The following is a 25,972-nucleotide window of genomic DNA, read 5'->3' on the forward strand; positions in this document are numbered from 1 at the left end:
GGGCGATTGCCTCTTCTCTCTGCCTCGTGCCTGGTGAATGTCTTTACATTGACTTGAAGCCTGTAAAGACATTTCTGAGTTATAGAAGTGGTTGGGCTCTGGGTACAGGAGCAAGAAGAGCTGCGTGGGTGTTGGCTATATATGAAAAACTGGTAATAGGGTTACAAAACTAACAGTTAACTGTGGATTTGGAAGCTGCCTCTTTTCCAACCACAAGTGCTAGTTGGAGTCCCAGTCACTTCAGCTGGACTGCCTCATGGTTTACATGATTTGTCTTTGATCTTTCCTCATTACTAGAAAATATACACACAAGTATATGTGAAATGTGTACAGGGTTGCACTTATTTATTTCTGTCTATCCATATTGGCAATTTTGTCATTTGACTGGAATATGCAGTTTATAATGCTTTCTGCTGGAGAATATAAAAAGTTTCTAGTCTCAAATCTGTTGGTCCCTGCAGCATTGAAATAGATGTACGGTTCCACAGAATCACAGGCTGGTTGAGTCTGGCAGGGACCTCTGGAGATCGTCTAGTCCAAATCCCTGCCCAAAGCAGGGTTTAGCTGGAACATGTTGCTCAGAGCCATGTCCAGCCACGGTTTGAATATTTTCAATGATGGAGAGACTTCAACCGCTCTGGATGATGTGCTCCTGGTTTAGTGCCTCCTATGGTCACCTAATTTGTGGGGTTATGCTGCAGCATTATAGGCGATACAGAACTAAATTTATTTGGGCTGCTTTAAGGATGTCATTTGTTTTTTGTTTTTGTCTCCTACTGAAGTTTCACCTTAAAGTTGTGTCATTGATAGATCTACCTTTTTTCCCTCCTCCTTACTTCATTTTGCCGACTTTTTTGAGCAATAGCTGTAATATCAAAAGTGCCAAATGCTTTTTTCTCCCCTCCTTACTTCATTTTGCCGACTCTTTTGAGCAATAGCTGTAATATCAAAAGTGCAAAAAAGATGGATATTAAGACAGTAGGCAACTGTTTAAATCTTTATTACTACCTATTTCATTGCAATCATAATTCCTTCTTCTCAGAATTACAATGGGTACATTTAAAATGCAGGTAAAGGACTTCATCTGACTGTTTCTCTTTTTAACAAAAGCCATTTAACAAGTTGGCCATTTCAGACATTTCAAATATTGAACTCAACTTAATTTCCCTTCTCTTCCAGTTGCTGCTGTAGTATTATTCTATACAGCCCAAAGCCCACATAATATACCTCTGACTGAAGTAATTGGGCCAATATGGCTAATGTTGCTCCTTGGAACTGTGCATTGTCAGATTGTTTCTACACGAACTCCTAAGCCACCTCCCAGCACAGGGGGTAAAAGAAGAAGGTATAGTCTATGTTAAAGTACTTATAATTTAGGATTGTTAAGCTATTCTAAAGAATATGCATGAAAAAAATGTTGGGGTTTACAGTCTCTGCTTTGCAAGAAATGAGAAACTGGTGCTCTGTTTTTATCTGAAACTTTAAAATGGGTACTTAATTAGTGCTCTTGGACTTTTGCACATGGAGTAATTTATGCCTCATTTTAATTGAATCTGATATTTTACCTCAAAGCAGTTTGTATCTGAATAGGGGTTGAATGATAGTATTTATATTAGTGCAAATTTTGTTTTGGAATTCCATACAGTACTGATTAATGATCTCTCTATGGGAAATATACATTAAAGGAGATGCTATTGGAAGCGTAGAACTTAAGTCTTCTGGCACTTCAGTAAAGATGGTTTGCTACAGTGAATTGTCCCATTAAAATGGGAAAACCTGCAGAATTTTGCAGGTATAAAACTGATGATGAGATGAAATGTATTTTGGGGTTTAAGTGTTATGATAATGAATAAGTGTTATGCTTAGTTCTATTAAATGGTGCTTATTAAATTGACATGATAAACCTTTAGCAAAATATTTTGAAATCTTGCTTGATTTTGCATGCTTAAACTGCTGAACACATTAATAGAACTAGTAGATTTCACTTATAAAGCTACCTTCCGATTTTAATCTCTTCTGATGAAGGAAATTAAGGAAAGCAGCACATTTGGAAGTACATAGGGAAGGAGATGGCTCTAGTACCACAGATAACACACAGGAGGGAACAGTGCAGAGCTACGGTACAAGCACCTCTTGCAGTATTGGCGCTGTCTTCAGAGATATCTGGCATGCCGCTTTCTTTTTATCAGGGTTTGTATTTATTCAAGGCTACATATGTGTTAGAGATGCAGTATCCCTTTTCTAAAGTAAACATTGATCTAATGATTAAACTTCTGTTGATCCAGTTTTTGTTCGTAATAGTAAACTCATCTCAGTATTTGAACATGTACTAATGTGTTGTTTCTTGACTTCTGCAAATGCTGATGGAGTAATTTTGAAAAGATATGGAATTAACATTAAATTAAATTATATTGTGATGTAGGAGCACTCTGTGTGGGCTATCAGGAATGAACCAATGCAGTTTCTCAATTTTAATCCAATGAGAAAATTTGATTCTTTAATTTTACTTTATTACATTAGCTGTTTATTACTCCGAGAGAATGCTTATTGAACTGTCATCAAATCACACGTTTTCTGAAGGAAAAGCCTTCAGGATTCAAATAAGTCACAGCATTTAGTTTATAAATAAACACTGAAGATACATTTTGTAATGATTGGAAGAAACATCTAACCCTGTTACATTCAAGAGCTGCTTTGCAAATGATCAATCTGCTAATGCAGTGCTCTGAGCAATGACAAAGTTTTTTAAAAAACATTCTGTAGCAGTTTGTGTTCAAGATACGCTGTACACACAGCATTGTGAGTGCTATAAATCAGTGTTTATTAACAAGGGAAAATATGCTCATAAAATAATATGAAATTGAGAAAAGGGATACTGCAAATTATTACATTGGTGTTTTGTTGTGCACGCTGCATCTTAAATATGGCAACACTAACATGTCTGTCATACTTGTGATACGTGCTTTTAACCACTGGGAAAGCTTATCTTATGTTACGTTCTGGGAATGTCTAGTTGAAATTCTGGAGAAGTTTTAAAAATATTTAAAAATATTGTAGGAGGAGAGTTCATGTGACTCGTTCCTTTGTGTAGGTTAAGGTAGCTTTGACAAACTATGAGTCATATTAATAGACATGACTGCTGTTCTTTGGGTCTGTATGCATTACTTTGTGGTATGTTTGGAGTGTAGTCTTGTAAACCGTTGGATGTTTTCCATTTGTTGAAGATACTGATCTGCAATAAGGAGTGTTGGAAGATTCTTTTTTTTTCTTACCTTCCCTTGTATTGGGATCAGAGTGTTTTCAGTTGAGAAGGGCTGTGTAAGACTTGCTCCAAGGACTTGTTTAAACCATTTAATGAGAGGTAGTGTGTATATATATAGATGTTAAGCCTCAATGATGACTACTTAGTATATATAGTATCTTCAAAGGATAAAGAGCACAGAGGGACTGAGAATGCTGTAAGTAGCCCTTAGTCATTTGTTACCTCTTCAATTGCAGAGACACAGTTGTTTGTATGTCTGGAGCCACACAAACTGTATCAGGAAATCGTCCAGCTGAAAAATAACCTTTTTTTCCTAGGAGATCATGCAGACCAGTAATTTTTTTCATGGTAATACAAACAGTTTTGTCACCACAGTGGGATGGCAGTGTGGGGCTAGGAATGAGTAAGCAGGAGTGCAGCGTGGAGTTTGTTGACTACTTTACTTGGTGATGTTGCTGAAGAAAATCTTATGAAACCTCAGTGCAAAGAAGCTGTAAAGTGATGTCTGTCCTGCTTCTTAAGACACGTTTTGAAGCTCTTAAGAAAAGCACATTAGAATTCTCATTACTGTTCATGTACAGCAGTTTTTCACATACGTTAAGCTTTGAGATACTATTTTCTGGAGTTTTAAATATAGGTCTATAATACATGGTTTCAAAGCTAAACTCAGAAATTATATTCTTTGCTTTAGAGCAGGACCCTGGGTACCTAGACCATTTGCCTACACTCAGGTCATTGGTAATCTGGAACTGTATTCAGTAAATATCCTTTGGAATGGCAGAACTCAGTCTGACTAATAAAATATAATTCTAAACTTTAATCCAGCACAGGGAAAATTAAAAAAATTCTAATTATTGATTTCATTGGAAAGGAGAGCAATATCCAAATAGGTAGTTTATTCAGAATGTAGTACTGATTTGGGACTTTGCGCTCTGTGTGTGTCCTTACTCCAATTACAGAAATCTTACGGTTGTAGCTTCTTAAAAGTTTTGCAGCATGAACAGGGAGGAGAGTTTTTTTTGATCAACCCCAATGAAAATGCATGGGAATAGAATACTTGACAGTCAAAATCTACAGTCTTCTAGAAACTTGATTTGTATCTTCCTTAATATTTTCTCTAACTAATGCATGAGTAAGACCAAAAGTCATTCTTAACTTAGCTTTTGCATATATTCAAACTTTTAAAGACCTTGGATTTATTCATGGTGTTGTCCTTGCTCTTAAATATTTTTAAATCTAGCATGAAATTTTAAAAGTTGATTAATGATGTATATATATATGTAGTAATTCCAGGAAACTACACTTTTATATCAGTATTGTTCATGTTTTTTACTGTTGTTTTTTTTGTTTTAACACAATTTACTGCATGAAAGCCTAACTTTAAGCCCAAATATGTGCTTGAGGTTTACACTTAAATTTAGGGATTCCTACAAAAAATAACTTTGGTTTCTACATTAGAAACAAATGAAAGACTTCAGTCAAGTACCTGGTTTTCAAAATGAACTTTAGTTGATATCAGACTAGTGTTTGGCTTGCAGTTTCAGCACTTAAACATTGCTTGAGTAGTGAAGTCCTATATGAACAAATTATACATACATACATACATACATATTTTTTTTCTCTTATCTATACCTACTCAAGTGTTTGAGGATACTTCTTCATAGCCACTTTCAAGTTTCATATGAAATGTATAAAAACTTATGAAATTCAACTTGGAAGGGTTGTCCTGTTACTCCACTCATACAATTTAATAACTTCTGGAATAAGTCTCTGACTGGGTGGATGTATGTGATGAGAACTAGATTCCCTTTTGTACCGTTTAAAAGAAATTTTTACAAAGGGGCAAAAGTATATTTAATACATTAAAATTTGGCCTCAATAATGTTTTAGATCATCTTCTTAATGGACCTAGAAAAATTAAAACTCTGTATGTGAAGTAGCTCATTGGTGATCTGCAAACAGGAGGCTTACTAACTGCTTCAACACAAAACACATGCTGAAGCATCTTGCTCTCTCCTTACCTTTGTAAGCTTATAATAAAATTAATCCATGAAAATATATAATAACTACAGCAAGTGTTTCTACTGGTTTTGTAGTCATTTAGAAATAAAGTTGACTAGGAATTTTGGGAACAGGTCAGGGAGTAGTAGGTGAGTTCTAGAGCTTCCTACAAGAGAAGTGCAGCAGCAGTTACTTTGGTTTAAAAGTGCTTTTTTTCCAGGAAGGAGTGAGGGAAAGTAGAGTAAGATTAAAGAAGAGAAAGGAGAATGAAACACCTTTGTAACATTGTCTCCTCATTATTTTGTTGGCATTCCAACAGATGAATTGTTCCTTTTGGATTCTTCCATTTTATCCAGCTCTCCCTAGCCATATTTTTGTGTTCAGGTCTCCCCTGTAGAGGTGGAATAACTTATCTTGGGAGGAACGTGAGGTGACTATCTCAATTCCCCCAATTCATTGGATGCACATATTGAAGAGGAATTTAATCTTCTGCTGTGTAATCCAAGCTGTCACAGAGTGCCTCACTCCTTAAAGAGAAAGGCAATGCATGTTCCCTCATAGGAGCACATGATCAACCAAACAGATTCTTGATAGTTTTATGACCGATGTCCAGTCTGCTACTTTTAATAAAAATAAATGAATCAGGAAACTTGTTTTATAACACTTATTTTCTCACAAGTGTTCTGGGAATCTAACAAGCAAAATCTAGTAAATACAAGATATTCATTGACTTTCTGATTTTTTTCCCATGTTATTTACTTTGAGAATACAGAAGCTTAAGCGAAGACTTAAAGCAGTCCCTATTGATAAGGTAGCAAGCTGCTGTTCCTTTTCATTCCTTCATCGACTGCACTTTCTAATTTGGAAGTGTAATCATCCAAATGTTTGCTTTGAGAAAGCCTTTTTCTAATATTAGATGTTCTTGCTGCTACACCTGTTGACTAGATAAGGGCCTTCATGCCTGGAGAACATTATGGAAGACTATTCATCGATATTAGTAGTCTTAAGAGTAATACTGAAGCATAATTCATAAACTTATTTTGTGATTTGAAAACAGGCTTAATTAGTGTGTTTGTAAGATATATCAAAATGTGTTGCCAAGGGTGTTACTGGATAATGAGGAAAAGGGTAAATCACCATCCGTTAGGTAGAGTTGAAAATAAGCAGAGTGTATTTAAAACAATAACAACAAAAAATATCTATGTACAGAGTACTAAACAGCATGTTTGTTTGCAGCTTCAGGAAATGGCATACTTGCTTTGAATTGTAACACTTAAAGAAACTTTCAGCACACCTCTTTGTTGTTAAGATAGGATAGAAAAGTTTCTCATTTAATTTGAGGCTTGTGGTTCTTCTGTTGCCAAAGTTGCTGTGAAGTTTTAGTATTAAAACGTAGGTTTCTTTTTCTTTGAGTAGCTAATGATATAATTTTCTTTTAGACACTGACAGTTTAATTTGTAACAATTTTAGGAAAGGATAATGGGCAATATTTAGAAGGTGAAATAGTTACAAATACTGGATCAGATGTTAATAGTATTAGTTTGGGGTCATCTTAGTAGTAAAATTAAAACATGGATTGAGAGGGATAAGCAGGATTTAGACTGCGGGGGAAAAAAAAGAGAGAATCATTAATTTAATACTTACATTTTTTTCAAATATAGATCTAAGAAAGCAAAAAACTCAATAGATAAATCCACCGAGACTGATAATGGCTACGTGTCCCTTGAGGGGAAGAAGACGGGTAAAAGCAGTGAAGAATGTGCGCAGCCACACGAACGCCGATGTGAGGTAATTAGGCCAGAAGAGTCAGGGTGGAGCACTGCCACAGCGAGAGATGCCTTCAGCAATCACAGTCATCACAAAGTAAGTGTGCTTTGTTGCTTTCAAAGCAGGATTATTAATTTGTCAAATGATACGTGAGGTGTACTTTTGTGATGCTTTTGATGCATTCTTACCTACTTTAGCCTTGAAAATGTTTTTAAAATGAAATTAGTCTTAGGGTCTTGTATCCAAAAACTTATGTTAAATCTTAACTTACTTTAAGGCTTATATTCCTAGCCTTTTCTTTTTCTTCTAGGAGGATCCTTAGGGATATTCTTTGTCATTTTGTATTTCAGTGCACAAATTTGTGTGCTGTCTTTTATCTGTGGGTTTTTCCACACCAGCTAAACACACTGTACCTTTTCCTGCTTCTTTGACACTCTGGGCACAGGTCTGTCTCTATGCTTAAATGGAACAAATTTTGAATTACAGACAATTGGTAATTTTGAGGTCATTTTGAGCATTTCCCTGTGAATCATCTTCCTTTTCCTTTATTTATTTATTTTTGTATTTAGAGTATTTTATTGGTCTCTGTAGAAGATGAGGAAAGTACGATTTACCTCTCAATGAAGTAGGCAGGACTCTGGAAGCATAGGAAGTGATCATGAACGAAGGCAGAACTTTTAATTTGTCTGCGTCTGATTTTCTCTGATATCCTATTTTTATCTTACCATTCTACAGAATAGCTTTTCCAGAATGTTTTTCCTGACTCTCTTATCACTGACATTTGAACATATATTGGCTGCCATATTAGAATTGTTCTTTAGTATAATATGAACTAGGCCTTCATCATCTGAGAAATGTTTATTTTGATATTACAATTTCCATTTTATAATTCCCACCGTACCACTTCATTTTGACAATTGGAAATGTGTTAATATCTGATTTAACGGAGCATAGCTGATAGTGTTGGAGAAAGGAATTTTATTTCAGTAGTTAAGAACAAGTCCTAGTAAGTATGGGAGTATGTCTTACTAATACTATATTTCTTGCACTAGGATACTCACAGGACCGTGACAAATTTATCAGATGAGGTTTCTAGTGAAGAAGGGCCTGAAACTGGATATTCTTTACGTCGCAATGTAGAACGCACTTGTAGTGATTGTACGCTTCGAAACAGGAAATCTCACCACTATAAGAAACACTATCCTCTGGAGGTATGTTCTTTTCCATTGCTTCTTTTCTATAAATTTTTAAAGCATCTTGATTTCTTATTGAATAGATAATTTTTTCTGAAACCTTTTTTATTCTTTATTAGATTTTTAGGAGTCTATTAATTGGAAGTCATGCTAGGGGGGAACAGGGATATTATTTTTTTTTAAATTATCATTTTATTTTGATTACAGTATTCTGAAATGAAGATGTTTTTGTTTAGTTAGTTTGAGCTTCATCCTCTTTTTCAATTTGTTGTACGGAGCCTAAAATATATTCTATTGATCTTGCATTAGGTTATGGCAAACTCTGTTGCTGTCTTTTGGTACTAGTTATTTCCTATGAAAACTTGATTTATTACAAAATCAGTAGTAACTGGCAATATGCAAATTTTCATCATTCTAGTGCTGCTGTTTCTCTCTATTAAGTTAGTATTTTGGATTCACTAGCCTTCTTGTGGAGAAGTCTGATTGACTCCACCTCTGAGTTTTTATTCCCTCATATTTATTGAAAAAATAATTTAAAATATTGTCATGAAATCTTAACAAAATTGTTAATGCATAAAAATACTGAAATTTTAAGGGACTTGATGACATTATAGCTTAGAAAAGGAGAATTCATGGATTCCATACTAGCAGAGTTCTTAATCGTAAGGCCTCAGACATTGAAAGAGAAAGGGTGTTATCGTGTTTTTATTTATTTATCATTTTAAAGAAATTATGCTCTCTTTCGCTAATGCTATGCAACCTAGCAGATATATGGAACATTATTTTCAAAGGCTGCATTGCCATTTTTTCGCTAGAACCATGAGAAAAGAGTGTAAAGAGTAATTTCATCTCTGACCGAAGCCACTTACAGATGGGTTGACTAGGCAAAGCCTCCTGAGTAATCTTTTGACTTGATACAAGAAACCTCTCCTTAGAAGAGTTCAGATATTACTTTCTCTGATAACAGTTGCAAAGCCTTAAACTTGATGCTTTGCATAAAAAACATTATTAGATAATCTCTTCTTCTATCCTTTCACTTATTTCTCACAGATGTTGGTTAAAAAGGTCCAGAAGGCTAATTGATTTGAGTGTTTAATGCCTTATGCATATTTGGTTTAGGATAACTGAGCAGGTCGATACTGTTTGTTTTATATGACAGAAGATGTCTGTTGACTGTATACTTGTGCAGCTGGTAGTGCTTGACAAGAGGAAGCAGAAAAATATGATTACAGTCAATTTTTTTTTACCTTAAATATATTTTCTCTTGCATAGAGTACTGCAGGAGTAGGGAAGACTCTGTAGATAAGTTCAGAAACTGAAGAGACTGAATTTGCTGTGTGCATAGCTTTGGGAGTAATATTTTCACTTGTTCTCCGTTTGCTTATCTGACTGATGCCATGAAAGAGGAAGCCTTTCTTTGTTGTTAACAACTCGCCTCCCCCACATGATTACAAAGGAAATGAAACAATAGTTTTCAAATCTGTGAAAGCTTTCTTTGTATTTAAAAAAAAATAATTAGTGAAGTCAGTGGATATACTCTCCACTTCTGTCCTACATTTTCTTTTATCTTCATGTTTACTTGTCAACTTAATTGTTGTTTGAACAAGCTTTTTTAATATTCTTACTTTATTAACTTCAGGACTCAATGGTACCCAGTAGTGACTACCTTCTATATATAATTTTTTCTTTTATTATTTTAAGAAAAACATAGTTCAGACTCTTCTTGCATTGATGTTATCCCTCTCTTTGGAAAAAAAAAATAAAAGGGAAAGAGGTCAGACCAAATTTCTTCTAAATATTTCTTTACAAAATTGCTTACATAAAATACATGAAGCATGATTTTCAGGAAGAACAAAGAACATTTCTTTAGATAGTTATGCATTACGAATTATATTAAATTAGTAGGTCTGCTGAAACACTGCTTGATTATTATTTTCAGTGTAAAAGATTGTGTATATTCTCAACGGAAACTAGTAGAAATAAGTTAATTTTGTGTTAATTTGGAAGAGAAATTGCAGAGGATGGCAATGAGTAGGAAGGTACTGCTTTTAAGACTACCTACCTCTCTTGCAGAAAATGGATTCTGCTTTCTGTAGAGAGTAGTTCTTGTTGTGAAGACAATGCTAGATTGTTTCATATGTATGCGTGGGCAGACTTGAATGTCCCAAACGTAATACTTTTCTTTCTTTATCTAAGAGATATAGGTAACATTTGAACACAATGAGGCATGCTTGTTTCTCAAGTGCAGTTTGTTTAAAATAATTAAAATTTTATGTATGACTACATAGATTACACATAGATTATGCATAGCAGTAGCTATGTGTATTCCTTATTTGTCCTTTCTACACCTGATGCACAAATGTCTTCAAACAAGCCCCCTCTCTCTTTGAGAAGGAGTGTTAGTAATAACAATGGAACAATGTGATTTCTAGGGGACTTTGAATGTCAATTCTTCCTTTATCACAGGCTTTTACATTTAGAAATGTGATTCTGGAACATACCAATCTTTCTTTTAAAACTGGTTAAATTGTGTCCACACTGCTTGCTTGACAAGCTATTTGAGTGCCTCAGGTCTGGGATGACTAGAAGTATCTGTCCCTTCTTCCTTCAGGGCCTTGCCCTTTCTAGAGAAAAAATTCCTTACTTTATGGAGAAGTTAATAAGTAGCTAGAGTGTTTCAGCTCAAACAGCTAGAGGCAGAAAATCAAAATCCCAAATTAATTTAAAATTTTGTGAATGATGCTTTTCTCACTCTCAGTCACATTTCTCTATTACAATTTCAGTCTGGTGTATGTGGCTTTTGTATCACACGCTCACTTGTGTCTTTCACATTTTCATTACAATAACGAGGCTGTAAAGTGTTTTAGAATAGGCTTAATTTATAGCTTATAAAATCAGAAGTTTGAGGCATAGTTGGAGTCTGTGGCTCGATAATTGCTGTTAAAGTCTGAATTAATGAGTTCTAAAAGTTTGTAAAATAGTTATTTCCTTTTAATAGTTAGTACGATTTGATTCTTCATTATGTGACCCCTCTTCACAAAGCAGGGACTGTGAACTGTTACTTATTTGTACAGTGTCTAAAAATGTTCAACCTCTTAGACATTCCTTCAATAAACATGTGATTCTTTCTGATGAAAAAGGTAATGGATTGGAACACAAAAACCGGATAAATGCTGATTCACTAATTTGAACTTTAGAACTGTTCTTCCAGGAAACAACGTAGACTGAAAAGGGTGCATTAATTGCAGTGCATATTTTAATTTCAGGATACACCAAAATCAGGTACTAGCTGCAGTTCTCGGTGTTCAAGCTCCAGGCAAGATTCTGAGAGTGCGAGGCCCGAATCGGAAACTGAAGATGTGCTGTGGGAGGACCTCTTGCACTGTGCAGAGTGCCACTCCTCCTGTACCAGTGAGACTGACGTAGAGAGCCCTCAAGTGAATCCATGTGTGAAGAAAGAATACAGAGATGACCCATTTCATCAGGTTGGTATCCACCAATTTTGATTTTTTTTTTTTACACTACGCACAAGCTCAGTATTATTGGCTTTATCATACATCAGGAGGCCTGGGAGAAAGAACTCTCTATTAAATGAAAGTAACAAAGCCAAAGTAATTTGATAAAGGAAGGAAAATTTGATTTCTGCTACTCGGTTATTAATTTGTCAAATGAAGAGGATATGACAATATGCTGAAATAGCCTACAAAATATTTGAGTGTTTGAATCTTAGTTCTAGTCTAGGACAAGTAGTGATTGATTAAAGTTTCCTCAGGGGTAGATGGTTCTGGGTTGGTTTTTTTTCCTCTAGTGGAATTACTTTTTTGTGAGCACGTCAGACACCTTTATGTTTGCTTACGTATAAATGTATATATAAAAAAGCAAACAGAAAGATAAGACACACAGTGTTTAATGTTATATATGTATATTAGATGTGTATATGTGGTGCTATATGTGTATTATATATGTCTGAATTCTATTTAGATATAATATTTTTATTTTTACCTTAAAGCAAATATATTTTTTTTGCTTCTTTAATGCTATTCTGTAGCAACATATTCAGTTATTTCAGTGATTTCTGAAAGTTTTAGTGTTTGTTGGGAAACACTGCAGTTGCAGTCTGCCTTGATTAGTGTTGGACAGAATCCATTGTTAATACTTGATCATTAGCATTCTAAGTATTAGTCTTCATTGATAAAATCCATCCAGATGTCACAGTCCCAATTATATTTGTAGTACAAGTATTATCTTTAAATTGCATGTTAATTGCATTGCTAATTTGAACCATTTAAGTACAGAGATGGAGAGAATGTGAACTTACTTCTGAGTAAACATGCCATATGTGTGTTTATAGTGCATCATCACTACTAAAGAATGTCATGCAAGAGGTGATGTTAATGCAAGCTAAGGAAAAGAATTTCAAATGACAGGCATTTCACTCATAACTGGAATTTAAAATTATGTATTTGTTGATTTTAAGAAAACTCCTCCTCTGCACTCCCCCCCCCCCAAAAGATACCCCAAAGAGATAGCAATTTGAATTTCATGCAGTCTTTGCTTTTTTTTATTTCTTTTTAGTTCTTCTAGCGTACATTCCAGACAAACACTAAAATGGAAACCTTACAATAGAGAGTTGATTTGCAGTCTATGCATTGACTTTGTTTTCCTGCAGTTGAGTGTTTTTCTGTTAGACTGTAGATTGTGAATTTTTGCGTTTCAGCTCCTGGTGTTGATACTCCCTCTAGAGGGAGACCTTGGGAATGTGTGAATAAGAAACCAGTATTTGCATTGTTTTAATAATACAAAAATTTTTCTTTCATCCAACGGAAAAAAAAAAGAAGATCATTGAGTACCTAGCAGATTAAAAAAATTTCAGATAAATACTGATAAAACAAGCAAAATAAAATAAAAAGCTTTACTTTTAATCCATGATAAAATATTTTTTAAAAATAATGTCATGCCCATCTCACTGCCTGCCCAGCACCACCGCTCCCAGTAGTTTGATACACATATTGGTAGGTGATGAGGCAGAGTTGAAAGAAATTGTACTCACTTGAATTGGAGAGGAGTGACATGGAGCTGGGGGAAGGCAGGAAACAGCTGCAGCAGACCTTGTTGCCTCAACATTTTTCCAAATCCTGCAGTTCTCACTTGGCTGTTCATTTAGGGTAAATGTGCCTCAGCCGTAAGTGCATTCAGTAAATTGGCTGGGATTGCTTGGATCTTGGAGCAGTGTGTATTGATTAGACTCCTAATACTCCTTCTGAGTCTTGCCAGATACAGTTAGCAAAGGGGGGGCCTTTAGCCCTAACAAGGATTGTAAAGTACACATATATCATTTAAAAAAAAAATAGTTAGCCTTAGGCTGAACCTGAGAAGAGTACTTTTCAGAATGCTAGGGGATAAGATAATAATCAGAAAAATAAAATATACTACTAAACATGTGGCAAAATTAAACATGGCTTATAAGTAGACCTTTGTTTTCATACCTCTCTGATGTGTTAGAGCAAAAAAGAAGCCAATTAATCCTCAACCACAATAACTCAACATTATTAGAAAATAAAATATGGGGAAGGAGAGATCTCTACTCACAGTTATTTCTTGGAGAAGAAGTGGATGATTTTGAGGAAATGTGGTTAACATATAGTAAAATATAGTAGAAGTAAATGCTATATAACCATATTTGTGTCAGTTTCAAGTGTTTTTTGTCAATATATTGCTGACAAAGACATATTGATACAACAATAGATTTTTATCTCTGATGGAATATATCCCTTGTCTTCCCCAGAGTCATTTGCCTTGGATCCACAGTTTGAATCCAGGACTAGAAAAAATAAGTGCAATTGTATGGGAGGGTAATGACTGCAAGAAAGCAGATATGTCTGTGCTTGAAATCAGTGGTATGATAATGAACAGAGTGAGTATTCTTTTTAATGTATGCAGATATTGTATTTAGAAGTCTAAGCACTACCAAAAATAAGCTTGTATTATGTTGGTGGGTTTTTACTTAAAGTATCTGTTATTGACATTATTGTTTCATGTCTTACATCACTCTGATTTACATGTTACTGTCAGATAAAAGGGCTACCAAATCTTAAGTGTTGGGACAATAAGATAAATTTGCATTTCTAGGTCCTTACTAACATAGCTAACCTCTGTTTTATTATTGTGCATATTCTTATTTATCTACTTGATTGTGATGAGCAACTAATATGTTGGGTTAGGAAAATACAGAGCTGAGTATTTGGATGCTAAAGTTCAGGTTGGAAAATAAAGCTTTCCTCTTTAGGAAGCAAACATCTAAGAGGATGAGTGGGATGTCTCACTCGTCCTCCCTTCTTTTTCCTAGTACTCCTCTTCAGGAAACAGTTGTAAAAGCAGTTAAATGGTGTCATACTCTTTGTCAATATAGACAGCATAGACATTTTGTAGAGTTGAACATAAAATCCTAATGTAGCTTAAGAAAATGATCACTAATTCTAATAACTTGATACTTACCATCTCCAACTTGTTAAAAACCAATGTATTCACAAACCTAGTTCAGATCTGACTTGGTGATGATACTGTTTTGGGTGCAATTCACCGTAGAAGTAAACTTAAAGCTGTAGCCAGCACAACAGAACCCCAGTCCTGTCTGCACTGTGAATGCTTTGATTCCTTTAAAAAACACACAGCCTAAAAGCAGAACACAAATAGGATCAACGTACAGGATGTAAGCAGCACAGTCTGATTGGCACATTTTGCTAATTCAGCGTTGAATTAATTTTTAATACGGGAATATGCACTGGAGGCTTTTAACTGTAATGTTACATTGTTGGGTTTTTAATGATTTGTCCGATTTGATTCCAGTGCATTAAGTGCTCTTTGAGGACTTCCTTCTTAATAGTAAATTGTGAAGATACTTGGCTGAAGGTTTCCTGTGGCTTATCAGGCTATAAAGCGTTTTTTGTGATAGTAAGACAGTACCATTAATAATTTATTTATTGACTTAATTCCAAAATTAAAAATATACCTTGTTTTTTGTTTTATTTTTTTTTAGGTGAACAGCTATATACCAGGAATCGGTTATCAGATTTTTGGAAATGTCATATCTTTAATCTTGGGTTTAATGCCGTTTGTCTTTCGACTTTCCCAAGCTAAAGATTTGGAACAACTAGCTACACATTCTGCCACGGAACTTTGTATGACTGCATTTGGATCAAATGGAGACATTCTGGTTCTCTCAATGGTTATTATAAGTTTTGTGGTCCGTGTGTCTCTAGTGTGGATTTTCTTTTTTCTGCTTTGTGTAGCAGAGAGGACATATAAACAGGTATGAACAGCAAACCAAGAGGCTTCATCCAAAGAAACACAAGGTTTAATGTTTGCAGCTTTTTGACTTTGTGGATATTTTAAAATTGTTTTCTTCACTGATTCATAGATCAATGATGACAAATATTTCAGTGGGCTTACAGTTTAGGAGATGACTCAGTTGCAATGGACTGAAGTCTCTATACAATTTCTGTAGCTAAACCTTTTTGCCTGGAGAGCATTTCTGAGGGAAAACTCCTTAATCTTTTATTTCAGATTTCTGACTCAATGTATTAACCCAGCTCTTAGTCATGTCCCAGTTTGTCTCAGTTTTCCCCAAGGAGAAAGAGTCTCAATAAAAGAAGTCTATAAATTTCCAGTTTGTTCTGTCGATGTGTTTCATTCAAAATCTTCAGTTTAATTCAAAACAGTTCAGTGTAGACTCTAGCCAAGAACACTGCCTGCTTCGCTGGTAGATCAGTCCCACAGCTGGAGACCATGGGAGCTGCTCTCTGAAGTAACGCACTTGTTAATTTATTGCTTGGTATTGCAATTTAAACTTTGAAGAGAGTATCAATATCCTCCACTTGCGGCAGAGTATAGGTACTTACTGATCTGCCAAACAAAAATTTTTATATTTCCTTTTCTCAAATTATAGCCAAAATACGTGATTTAACACAGTAGGCTAGAATTAACCTGCTTCTGGTAATAATTTCTGTTGGAAGGAACTGCTGGGATACAGGCACTCTAATTGAAATGATTGGCAGGTTTGATTTTTCTCCCAAATTTTAAGTACCTTCATACATTTCATGTCTGAAATTTGAAGAAAGGAACTCAAAGTGTAGCTAAACTTTGTTTATCATTAGAATATGAAGACTTTTAAAATCTTTCTAGTGTGTCTCCTCTTTTTAGCAACATACTATGTTTATTTCTGCACTATATTATTGTATTTTAATTTGTGCTGATACATTGTACATTACTGACATTAAGTGAAGCCTTTTCTCCATTTTCATTTTAGTGCCCTTGAAAATCAGTTAACAGTTAAAGTATTTTTTTTTTATTCTTCTCTGCAGAGGCTACTTTTTGCCAAACTTTTTGGTCATCTAACGTCTGCCAGAAGGGCAAGAAAATCAGAGGTTCCCCACTTCCGCTTGAAAAAAGTACAGAATATAAAAATGTGGCTTTCTCTCAGGTCCTATCTAAAGGTAAGATAATGTATGGTTTTGCTACCGCTTTAATATAAAATATCTCACATGCTGTTGATGGAAGGTGGTATTCTAGCCTGAATTTTTCCTCTTGTGCATTCCTGCATTCCTGCTGCTGCACGTGTGCCCTATACATTTCATTTTAGTGACTCTGGGCCTGCAGTGTCTGCAGGCAGCCAGGCTGAGCGTGATCAGAGTTGGAATCTTGTCTTACTAATGCTAGAAGGAAAGTCTCTCAGGTGAATATGTTGGGTAAATATGACCACATGTAGGATAATACAGACAATACCTTATTGTAAGAACCCCACCAATTAGTGTCATTAACACAGAAGGAAATTATATGCATATTTGTTCTGAGTGTATACATACCAGGTGAATCTAGAAATTATGCCCAAGTATTATCTGTAAGAAATTCCAATCCCTCTATTATATGTTCAGGTCATATTTGAGTAACTTCCTTGTATCTCTCTAATGATCTTTTCAAGCCCCAGAGCATTTTGATTCTTTGTGAAAGGATCCATGTTGTCTAATTCAGAGTTTCCCTCCTCCCCAAGTTGTTTTACACATTTCCCTCTGCCTTAGGTAATTCAACTCAGATAAAAGCCGTTTTTTCCCCATTTGGTTTCTATAGAACCATTTGTCCAAAACACACTTGCATATCACCTGTCTGTAGATGTGTCCCCCCGGGAAGGTGTGAACTGGGGTATATACACATCTCAAGTCTCACACAGGCAAACCACTCTGGCTCAGTATAGAAGTAGTGCACACATACCTGCGGCAATAATTTGCATTTAATTTTTTTTCAGTAGTTAAACTTCCTATCTCTCCAAGTTCAAGGTTATATCTTGAAGATTTTATACATATATGCATAACATATACATCTTATATATATATATACCTCATGATTTTTACATTTAAACAATTAGTAGCATGACTGGAGAACAAAATAGAGAATTAAATGTTATAACTTGCACATGTTCAAATGCCGCACAGGATGTTTAATTCTTTAATTTAAAAAATGAGGAAAAAGCTCAGTGGGTAGAAACATTTCGTTGTACCGGTAAGAAAAAAATGTTGAAAACAGTGAGGTTGCACCTTTCAAGACAAGTGTGTTTGTTCCCCAATTTTCCTTCATGTTCTGGAGGAGTGGATTATTTTATTGAACTTACCACAATGGGACAGTGACTTACAGCTAAAATTTTGTATGTTAAAAAAAGGCAAGTAATGGAAAATTCCAACCATGTGAGATCATATCTTGTTATCCTGCTGTGATTTGGTGTTCAAAAATCTTTTGTTAGCACTGGTTTGATACCTGAGGTTAAAGCCTAGTGCCGTATCGAATTCTTTGTCAGAGAATGCTGCTTAAAGTTACTTCACACCATGAAGGTGTGGTGAATATTTTCTTTTCTCATAGTTATCTTTAAATGCTAGCATCTGAATTAATCTCACATGCCTTTAGTGGAATTCAAATGCGAGGATATTATTAGGTTCTAATATGTTGTTTGGAACTTAGATTGCCAACTGGTGAGCCATGATGAGACGTAGGTTCAAGGTGTGACTCTAACTGGACATACTGAATATCAGTGCTGATCGCGCAGGGTTTCACTCACGCGTATCCTTTATTTCCAGCGTCGAGGTCCTCAACGCTCAGTCGATGTGATAGTTTCATCTGCCTTCCTACTGACTATCTCGGTTGTGTTTATCTGTTGTGCACAGGTGAGGAAATCTTACATGTATAGAAACAACAATGGCTTAAATACTTTAAAAAATAATTTTGGGTGCCTTTTGCATCGTTATTCCTAAGCTGAAAGACCACAGCGAAAAATCAGTAACAGCAGTTACAGCTTTTCAGAAGATTAAGCTCCATTTTGTATTGTTCATTTTATCTACTTTAGAATAGTATTCTGTAAGAACTAAGGAAACTTACTGATAGCATCATTCCTAACATGATATTATTGTTGTTTTTTAAATCTGTGTCCTCTTTCATTTTCTCTTGTGGATTTTGGAACACAGGGTGTTTTCCCAACGTTTTGCATCAAAACACATTTTTGCAAAGACAAGGTTGAGATTGACCTTGGCTGATGATTTTTGTGAGAAACAAAATTGTTGGCTATGTTAGTCTGCCCTCTAGCGGAATATCTTTTAATAAGCAACTCTATGTATAAAGACAGTTTTTACTCCATAAGATTTTTCCTTGAGCTTCTCTTTCAGAATACAGGGAAGCTTCTGAATGGCTTCTGGTTGTATTTTGTTTCTACTTTCCTCCCTACTTAATACTAATGTGTTTTCCTGGTAGCTAACTGTAAATATTTTAATAAGAATGTAATTTAGTAGTAAGGCTGCTTGGATTCAATTTTCTGTATAATTTAGTACATTTGAGAGTATATTTTTGCTTTTATCTCATATAGTGTCTTTGCAAGTTTGAACACAATTTTCAATTTTTTTTTCTGTTGCTTTAGGGATAATGAAAAAAGATGTGTCTAAATTCTGATTGAGCCTTTCAGATAGTATCTTTTCTCAAGCCTCAAATCTTGGACACAATGTTGATTTTTAAATTATGATTCAAAAATCTTTTGTGCCTAAAAACAATCCATATACTTATTGTGGGGAAATTTTTCTTGGAGTTGGGCAGATATGTAATTATTTTCTTTTATTGTAATGTAAATATTACTTTGAATTAAATTTTGATTTTTTTTTTCCTCTTTTGTTTTCAGCTGCTTCACATGCATGAGATCTTCCTTGATTGTCACTACAACTGGGAACTTGTAATTTGGTGCATTTCACTAACTCTTTTTCTTTTAAGATTTGTTACTCTTGGATCTGAAACCAGTAAAAAGTACAGCAATACCTCAATATTACTTACTGAACAGGTGAGAATTTGTATAGACCTATGTTTTTATATCTAAACAAGTCATTCATATGGTAGGTCTCAGGCATGCCTTTTAGATGTATTAAAATAGTCTGGATTAGGGTGTTAATTACGGCGTAGTGAAACAACACAGTCCTCTTTCTGGATTGAAAATTGAGGGAAATGTTTGGGATAAGGACTGGAAGAAAATTAAGAGAGCGTTGTGAGAGAGACAGAGAATGTCAGGCCTTTGTTTTGCTTTCGTAGGTTTCTATATTATGTTTTTCATGACAGTCGGTGTTTGAACATTTTAAGCCAGCATGGACATGGAAAGAGTCACTCCCTCGGTCCCCAGAACTTTAAAAAAAAAAAAAAAAAATTCAAAAACTGTTATGTCATCAGACACTGAACTTTGTATTGAATCCAGTTATCATGTTATAAGTCATTTCCCTCAAAAACGCCTGAGAGCTTTATGAAATGAAAAGCAAAATAGAATTCACACAATTGTTTCTCAGAAAATAAAAAGGATACACGTCACCCTGGGCAGAACTCATTTTGGACTGGTTTCATATAGCAGCTGGATGCCAAAGCATATTTACAGTGTTCTTGAGACAAACTCATGAAAGTCTGGCATTTTAGCCTCTCATGAGAGGTCCAGCCCAAACAATTGACTGACACTCATGTGATTTTAAAAAAGCACATCTGAACTGGTGTCCTTGAAAATCACACATGAGTGTTATTAGGCTTACTAAGGGGAGAATGAAGCTTTAAAGCAAAACCCCAAAAACCTACAACAAAAAAACCTAAAAAGCTTCAACCCCCAGATTCAATTTAAATGCTTTGTGGATAAGACAAAATTGCAGATTCTACTTTCTGTCAGCAAAGTTCCAGCCACTTCTGTGTGCTCTGTATTCAATCTATGATTTTCATGATTGGGAAACTAAAAGAATAATAATTTTAGATCCAGGGATTTTTGGAGTGTATGCTGTTTGCTTGCAATTTTTCAAGTCCATCCAAAAGTGTTTTTAATTGGTCTTGTAAATTAAGTGCCTCAGTGGTTCTTGGTTGAGTAAAATAAAATGTATCGTCTGATCAAAGTTGTCTTGCCAGTTTCCTAGTCTCAGTACAGGTATGGTTGATGACTGTACGTAAACACATTCAAGCTCCCCTCCTAATTAAAAGTTTGTGATTGAATGTTGATTTTTTTTTTCATAAATGAATGCAATCATAGTAACTCTTCAAAGAGATTTGAAGTATTCCTAGAGTTTATTACCTACAACTTTTTCAGAGTTGCTATATAGAGCCTTTATTCTTAGTTTATAACACTAAACACTTGAATTGTTGAACTGTTTCTAAACACAGTTGAATTGTTGAAATCAGTAATTTTCTATTTAAAGACTGGGATCTCTTTGTCTCTAAAAGCATAATTTACTTTAAAATTAAATTGATAGTTCAGGAGCTTAATAGGCCTTAGAATATATTAGGCTTAGTTTTTGATTTTTTAATTTGTATAGGAAACTTACAGTGACATTTTCAGGGAGATCTGATTATATTCAATTACTTTGTTTAGATGTCTGTAGTCCTTATTTCAGTAGCTACCTGACAAGGTAGTAAAATATATCATAGCATCATATAGCATTGCTTCCTTTCTGCAACTTTGCTTTTGCAGCTTGGTAAGAGTCTCTGTCCTCTGAAGGACTACTTCAGCGTATTGCTGAATTCTTCATTTATTTTTTTTTATTTTGTTGAAGGTCATCATTCTAAAATAAAAGGTTCTTGTGTTTTTAATATATTTTTCCTTTGATGTGCTTTTGTTATGCAATAAAAAGAAAAATTAACCTTTGTCTAGTCTAGGATGTCAAAGATAGGTCATTTGAGAATGAAAGCTGATGTTCCAAAATTGCTGGAAGACTGAAGGAGCGCTAATTTGTACTCTTAACTAAACTTTCTCAGAAACAATGACCTGAAAAAAATGTCTGCATCACAGAAGTGTTGAAATGATCAATATACAGTTCTTCTACAGCAATGAGGAGTTTAATAGTTTTTTGAATATTTCAAGGCACTGGAAAGATTGATTTTCTGCACTCAAGGTGCTCATGAAGTACTCAATTATACTAAAATCTTTTAAGACAAGTTACACTTTAGCAGAATTAGGTTTTAGCTTTTCGTTCTATTCAAGTAATTTTTAAGGCAGTTATGCCTTGTAAGGCCTGCATACTGGTAACAAAACTTTCTGGAAATGAATGGACAAACCTCAAGCAATTGTTGAAGGAGGTACAAGAAATTACAACCTTACATATGTGGTGGTTTTTTTCTTGCCTAATTTGTAGATTACACTAAACTTTAAAGCTGTTGCTATAAAAATGTAAAACGTATTTTGTTATGTCATAAAACATTGTATTTTCCTATGGTACTGAGCCGGTATTTGTTCCTAAAATTTAAAAAGGAAGTAAAATTTGCTTGCTTGCAGAAATGTCATTGCTATTCTATCATATGGTGGCTAGGCATCTCTTCATTTTATTATTAAATATTTGCAAATGAATTAAATTCTTTAAATTCTGAATAAGTGGTGATACTTTTATTTCATTTAAATCAGATAAACTTGTACTTGAAAATGGAGAAAAAGCCTAATAAGAAGGAGGAACTGACACTAGTGAACAACGTTTTAAAACTTGCTACTAAGTTATTGAAGGTAAGAATAAAAATAGTATTACAGTCTTATATACTAAGAAACAGAATAATAGATTGCTTAATGAGTCACTTGTATTACTTCTGCAGGCAGTACAGCGTGCTTTGGTTTCAATCTGCTCTGTTACACTGATGTTACTTGTTCATACACTACAGTCTGCTTTGTTGCTATCATTATGGATTATGATTTATTATTATATATGATAAATTTTGTTCCTTAACAGTATATGAGCAGCGTGAGAGAAAGTAGTTCAGGATGGACAGGATGATGAACCCTTGGGAAATTAATGTAATTTTGTTGTCTATTTTGAGTGTCAATATCTGTTTCTAATAATAACCTGCTTGAGGTCTTGTATTCTTCCACAAAAATAATTCCTCTTAAAGCTGTCAGTGGTTAGTGTTTCAAATTAAAACTAGATTATACTTGATGTCTTCTTTACTTTCTGTCATAGAAGAATCCTTTTGAAAGGCAGAAATTGTTACATAGGTCCATTTATAAGTGAATTAAGGATATGGATTTAATTTAATGGAATTTAAATATTTAAGTCAGCCATGCCCTTGAACTATTTGGCAATTTTTTTCATGGAATTTTGCTTATTAGTAGAAAATTTTTTTGCTTATGCAATAACCTGTTTGCCAGCTAACTATATTTGGTGGGTAGAAGATGTTTCTTCATAGTGAGAGAACATGATTTTTTTTATTACTTCCCATTTCTAGAGTTCTACAGAAGAAAAATCATTTTACTTTCATTCATCTGGAATAAGAGCATGGATATGCTTTGGGCTTTTTTAAACTTTTTGATATTGTTGTTATTATTAACAAAGCAGTGGTTGAAGTTCTTAGGAAGACACATTTGATCCTGGATTGCCTCTGTTGAGTTCTTCTTTTCTTTCAAACTCAGAGATCTGTCACAATTTGGGAAGCAAAATGTTTTGTTCTTTCAGTTGTCTGGGAGCTTTGCTCTTGCTCCAGGAATGTCTCATTCTCCTTCAGACTAAACATTGTCTTAATCCAAAACTTAATTAAGGGTTACCTGAATGCCAAATAAGAGTGATAAACTTAACACTTGAAAAACGTTTGTTTTTTTTTTTTTTTTTTTTTTTAGGTTTGGCTTTTATGAACAAATAAAATCAGTTAGATCTAGTATTCCTTATGCGTTTTTACACTAAAATTAACAGTATATAACTTATAATTGACTAAAGTGGCCTTTCAAAGAGGAAGCCAGTCCTGATACTACAAAAACCACATTCATGGCTTGCCTCCCCACCTCTCTTGGCGTGGTGTTACAGTACTTAATCACTTCTGCTGCTATGTAAACTATTTTTAAATTAAATTTGTCTAGCTTCAGCTTTTAGTATTCAGATGTTGTTATGTGTTCTGCTGTTAGGTAAAGTTCTTAAAAAGATGCTGCCAAGTTGTTATTCTTGGGTTCAGAAGTAAGGTAACAACAGTATTTTGGTTTCTCCTTCAGGGAATCAACTACTTCATTTAGTCCAAGATAGGTCATGTAGAACAGTTCCCCAGGAATGACTGGCAAATGTAAAAGTGTTTTCCTCTCCCTCAGATAAATTTCATTCAGTCCACGCACCCCTCTCACCATGTCTGAGTATAGCACAACTGACTCTCATTCTGTGTGCAGAGATCCCCATCAGTAGAGGGTGCTGCATGGCTGAGTCACACAGTAAGCCTCTATATGTTTCCTCTGCAGTCAAGAAAATTCAACCCTATTAAGAGAAACAATTGGGGTTTTCTTGCATATAATGGTGCTTTAAGACCTTCCTGACTCATTCTACCACACATTGAACTCTGGTCACTTACCCCATTGATTCCTGTGCTCCAAGGAGCTGTTCTTAAAAGGTAGCTTAACCTCTGTTTAATCTATCCAGCTAGTAGCTGAGATGATGGAGTATTTCTTCTAGTCGGCTGAGTAATTGTTCCCAAGCTGTACACCTTTAACAGTGTGCGTGGTCCCCTCATCTCAAAAAAAGTTGCACTTGCCATGAGAGGACTGATGGAGTCAGCAGAGACCCAAAGCTGACAAAGCAACAACAAAGTTGAGAGTTACAGTATAGCTATGTGGAGAGCCTGGGTAAGCCAGTTACTGACTGTGTCTCTTGGTATTATAAGAATAAGGCACTGCAAAGCTTTTAGGACTTGATTTTGGAACAAATGAAGGGGAGTGTTCTCTGTGCATTGGGTAGCAGACTTGTGCAGCTGTTGATCAAGGGACACTGTGGATGCAGAAAGGTTATCTGGATTCAAGGAGAGACTGGACAAGCTGACTAGACAAAGCACAACAGATTCAGGGTATCTCATGAGTTAAAATGTTTCTGTGCTGTGAGAACATAGGTAGGGTGAGAAATAGGTGCTGTTAATGGCAGGATGTGCATCAATCCTTGATCTGATTCACTTCAGTCTTTTCCATGCTTTTCTCAGTGTTTTCAAAAAAATGTTCATGTTTTACTCTTTCCAGAAATGTATCGACTGACATGGCCTTTCCGACAGGGGACTTGGCCTTTGTGCAACAAATCCCAGACCCAGACCGTCACTTAGTTACTGTGAGAGTGTGCCCAAAAGTCTAATGGGATTTCTAAGCCAACTAATAGGAGCTTTAAGTGAATTCTTTGTAGCTAGTGATCAACCCAATTATATATTTCATACCCAGTACTTAAATGGAGTTGCTTGTTTGTTTTTTTTTAAATTTAGTTTTGGATGGTTTTGATCCTTAAGCTTTTACTGAAGACAACATTATGTTGAATATTCTTACTATTTTCTTACTCCCAAAATTGGTATGGTAAATCCAAAATCTAAAAAACTTTTTCCTTAAAGAATTTCTCTGCTGTTCTTCTCAGAATCATGTCTTTTATATCTTTTGTATTTGCAGCAGTTTTATACCATGTTACATCTAAATGAAAAGGTTGTTCATTCTTATTTTACTTCTTTTGAATAAAGAGGCAGAGCCCTGAAATACTTCTTTATTAAAAAAGGGTTTATAAGGCCTTGTTCAAGGCCCAGGATGCAATGCAGGATGGAGATGAAGATGAATTTAAAGTTAGACAGTATAAATGACCAAAGCAGTGATAGGTGTTATACTTTATATAATCCACTCTTGCAGTTTAAAACTCCTTTTTTCTTCCTTTATTTGACATATTTCTAGGCCAGAAAACTTTGGGTGCCTTTATTCACACAACAATAATTGAAAATTGGTGAAATAGCCTCTTTGTTCAAATTTTGTAGCAGATTTTTTGATCGTTCCAATAATACAAAAAACGAAGTAGAATATTGGCAGTTAAAAGGTTATTATTATTTTTTCCTTTACCTTCCTTTTCTCGCTATGTTCATCAGTAATTATTCTCAACATTAATGGAAAAGGAGGGGAATTGCATTAGGAAAGATGTTTGTTAAATTTTTGTAGTATTGAAGTAGCCTTCTCTCACAGTGGATAATAAGTCTTTTCATGTTTTCTGTGATTCCACTGTCTGTCAGCCCTTTTAACACTGAAGCTGATTTCTGGAAAATTATAAGGAATTCTAAAATGATGGCATCTTGGTGCCAGGAAAACTAGTTCTCTGTTTTCCTGGTTCCATGAACAAATTGGTAGATGCTCTAGATGGGTAGCCTCCAATTTTTTGAAGGGTTGTTTAGATGCCACGAGTCAGCAGTCAGTTAACGTGATGGGTTTTTTCTTGCACATTGTTTTTTACATGGAGAAGAATAGGAG

General features: G+C 34.9%; 1 protein-coding gene across 3 annotated transcripts in view; it reads left to right on the forward strand.

The window, feature by feature from the left end:
• Positions 1-25,972, forward strand: part of PHTF2 (putative homeodomain transcription factor 2) — a 59,880-nt gene that overhangs the window by 30,508 nt on the left and 3,400 nt on the right. For 2 of the 3 annotated variants that reach the window (XM_014964190.1, XM_014964192.1), the window contains exons 6-16: positions 1,180-1,345; positions 2,026-2,190; positions 6,925-7,126; positions 8,083-8,241; positions 11,490-11,708; positions 14,009-14,137; positions 15,260-15,532; positions 16,584-16,715; positions 18,345-18,431; positions 19,430-19,585; positions 22,160-22,255. In XM_014964190.1, the coding sequence (XP_014819676.1) occupies positions 1,180-1,345; positions 2,026-2,190; positions 6,925-7,126; positions 8,083-8,241; positions 11,490-11,708; positions 14,009-14,137; positions 15,260-15,532; positions 16,584-16,715; positions 18,345-18,431; positions 19,430-19,585; positions 22,160-22,255 (1,784 nt within the window). The remainder of the gene's footprint in view (positions 1-1,179; positions 1,346-2,025; positions 2,191-6,924; positions 7,127-8,082; positions 8,242-11,489; positions 11,709-14,008; positions 14,138-15,259; positions 15,533-16,583; positions 16,716-18,344; positions 18,432-19,429; positions 19,586-22,159; positions 22,256-25,972) is intronic. The other variant, XM_014964193.1, reaches the window with a different exon arrangement.

The sequence above is a fragment of the Calidris pugnax genome, unplaced genomic scaffold (assembly GCF_001431845.1).
Source record: "Calidris pugnax isolate Ruff unplaced genomic scaffold, ASM143184v1 scaffold44, whole genome shotgun sequence".
Lineage (NCBI taxonomy): Eukaryota > Metazoa > Chordata > Aves > Charadriiformes > Scolopacidae > Calidris > Calidris pugnax.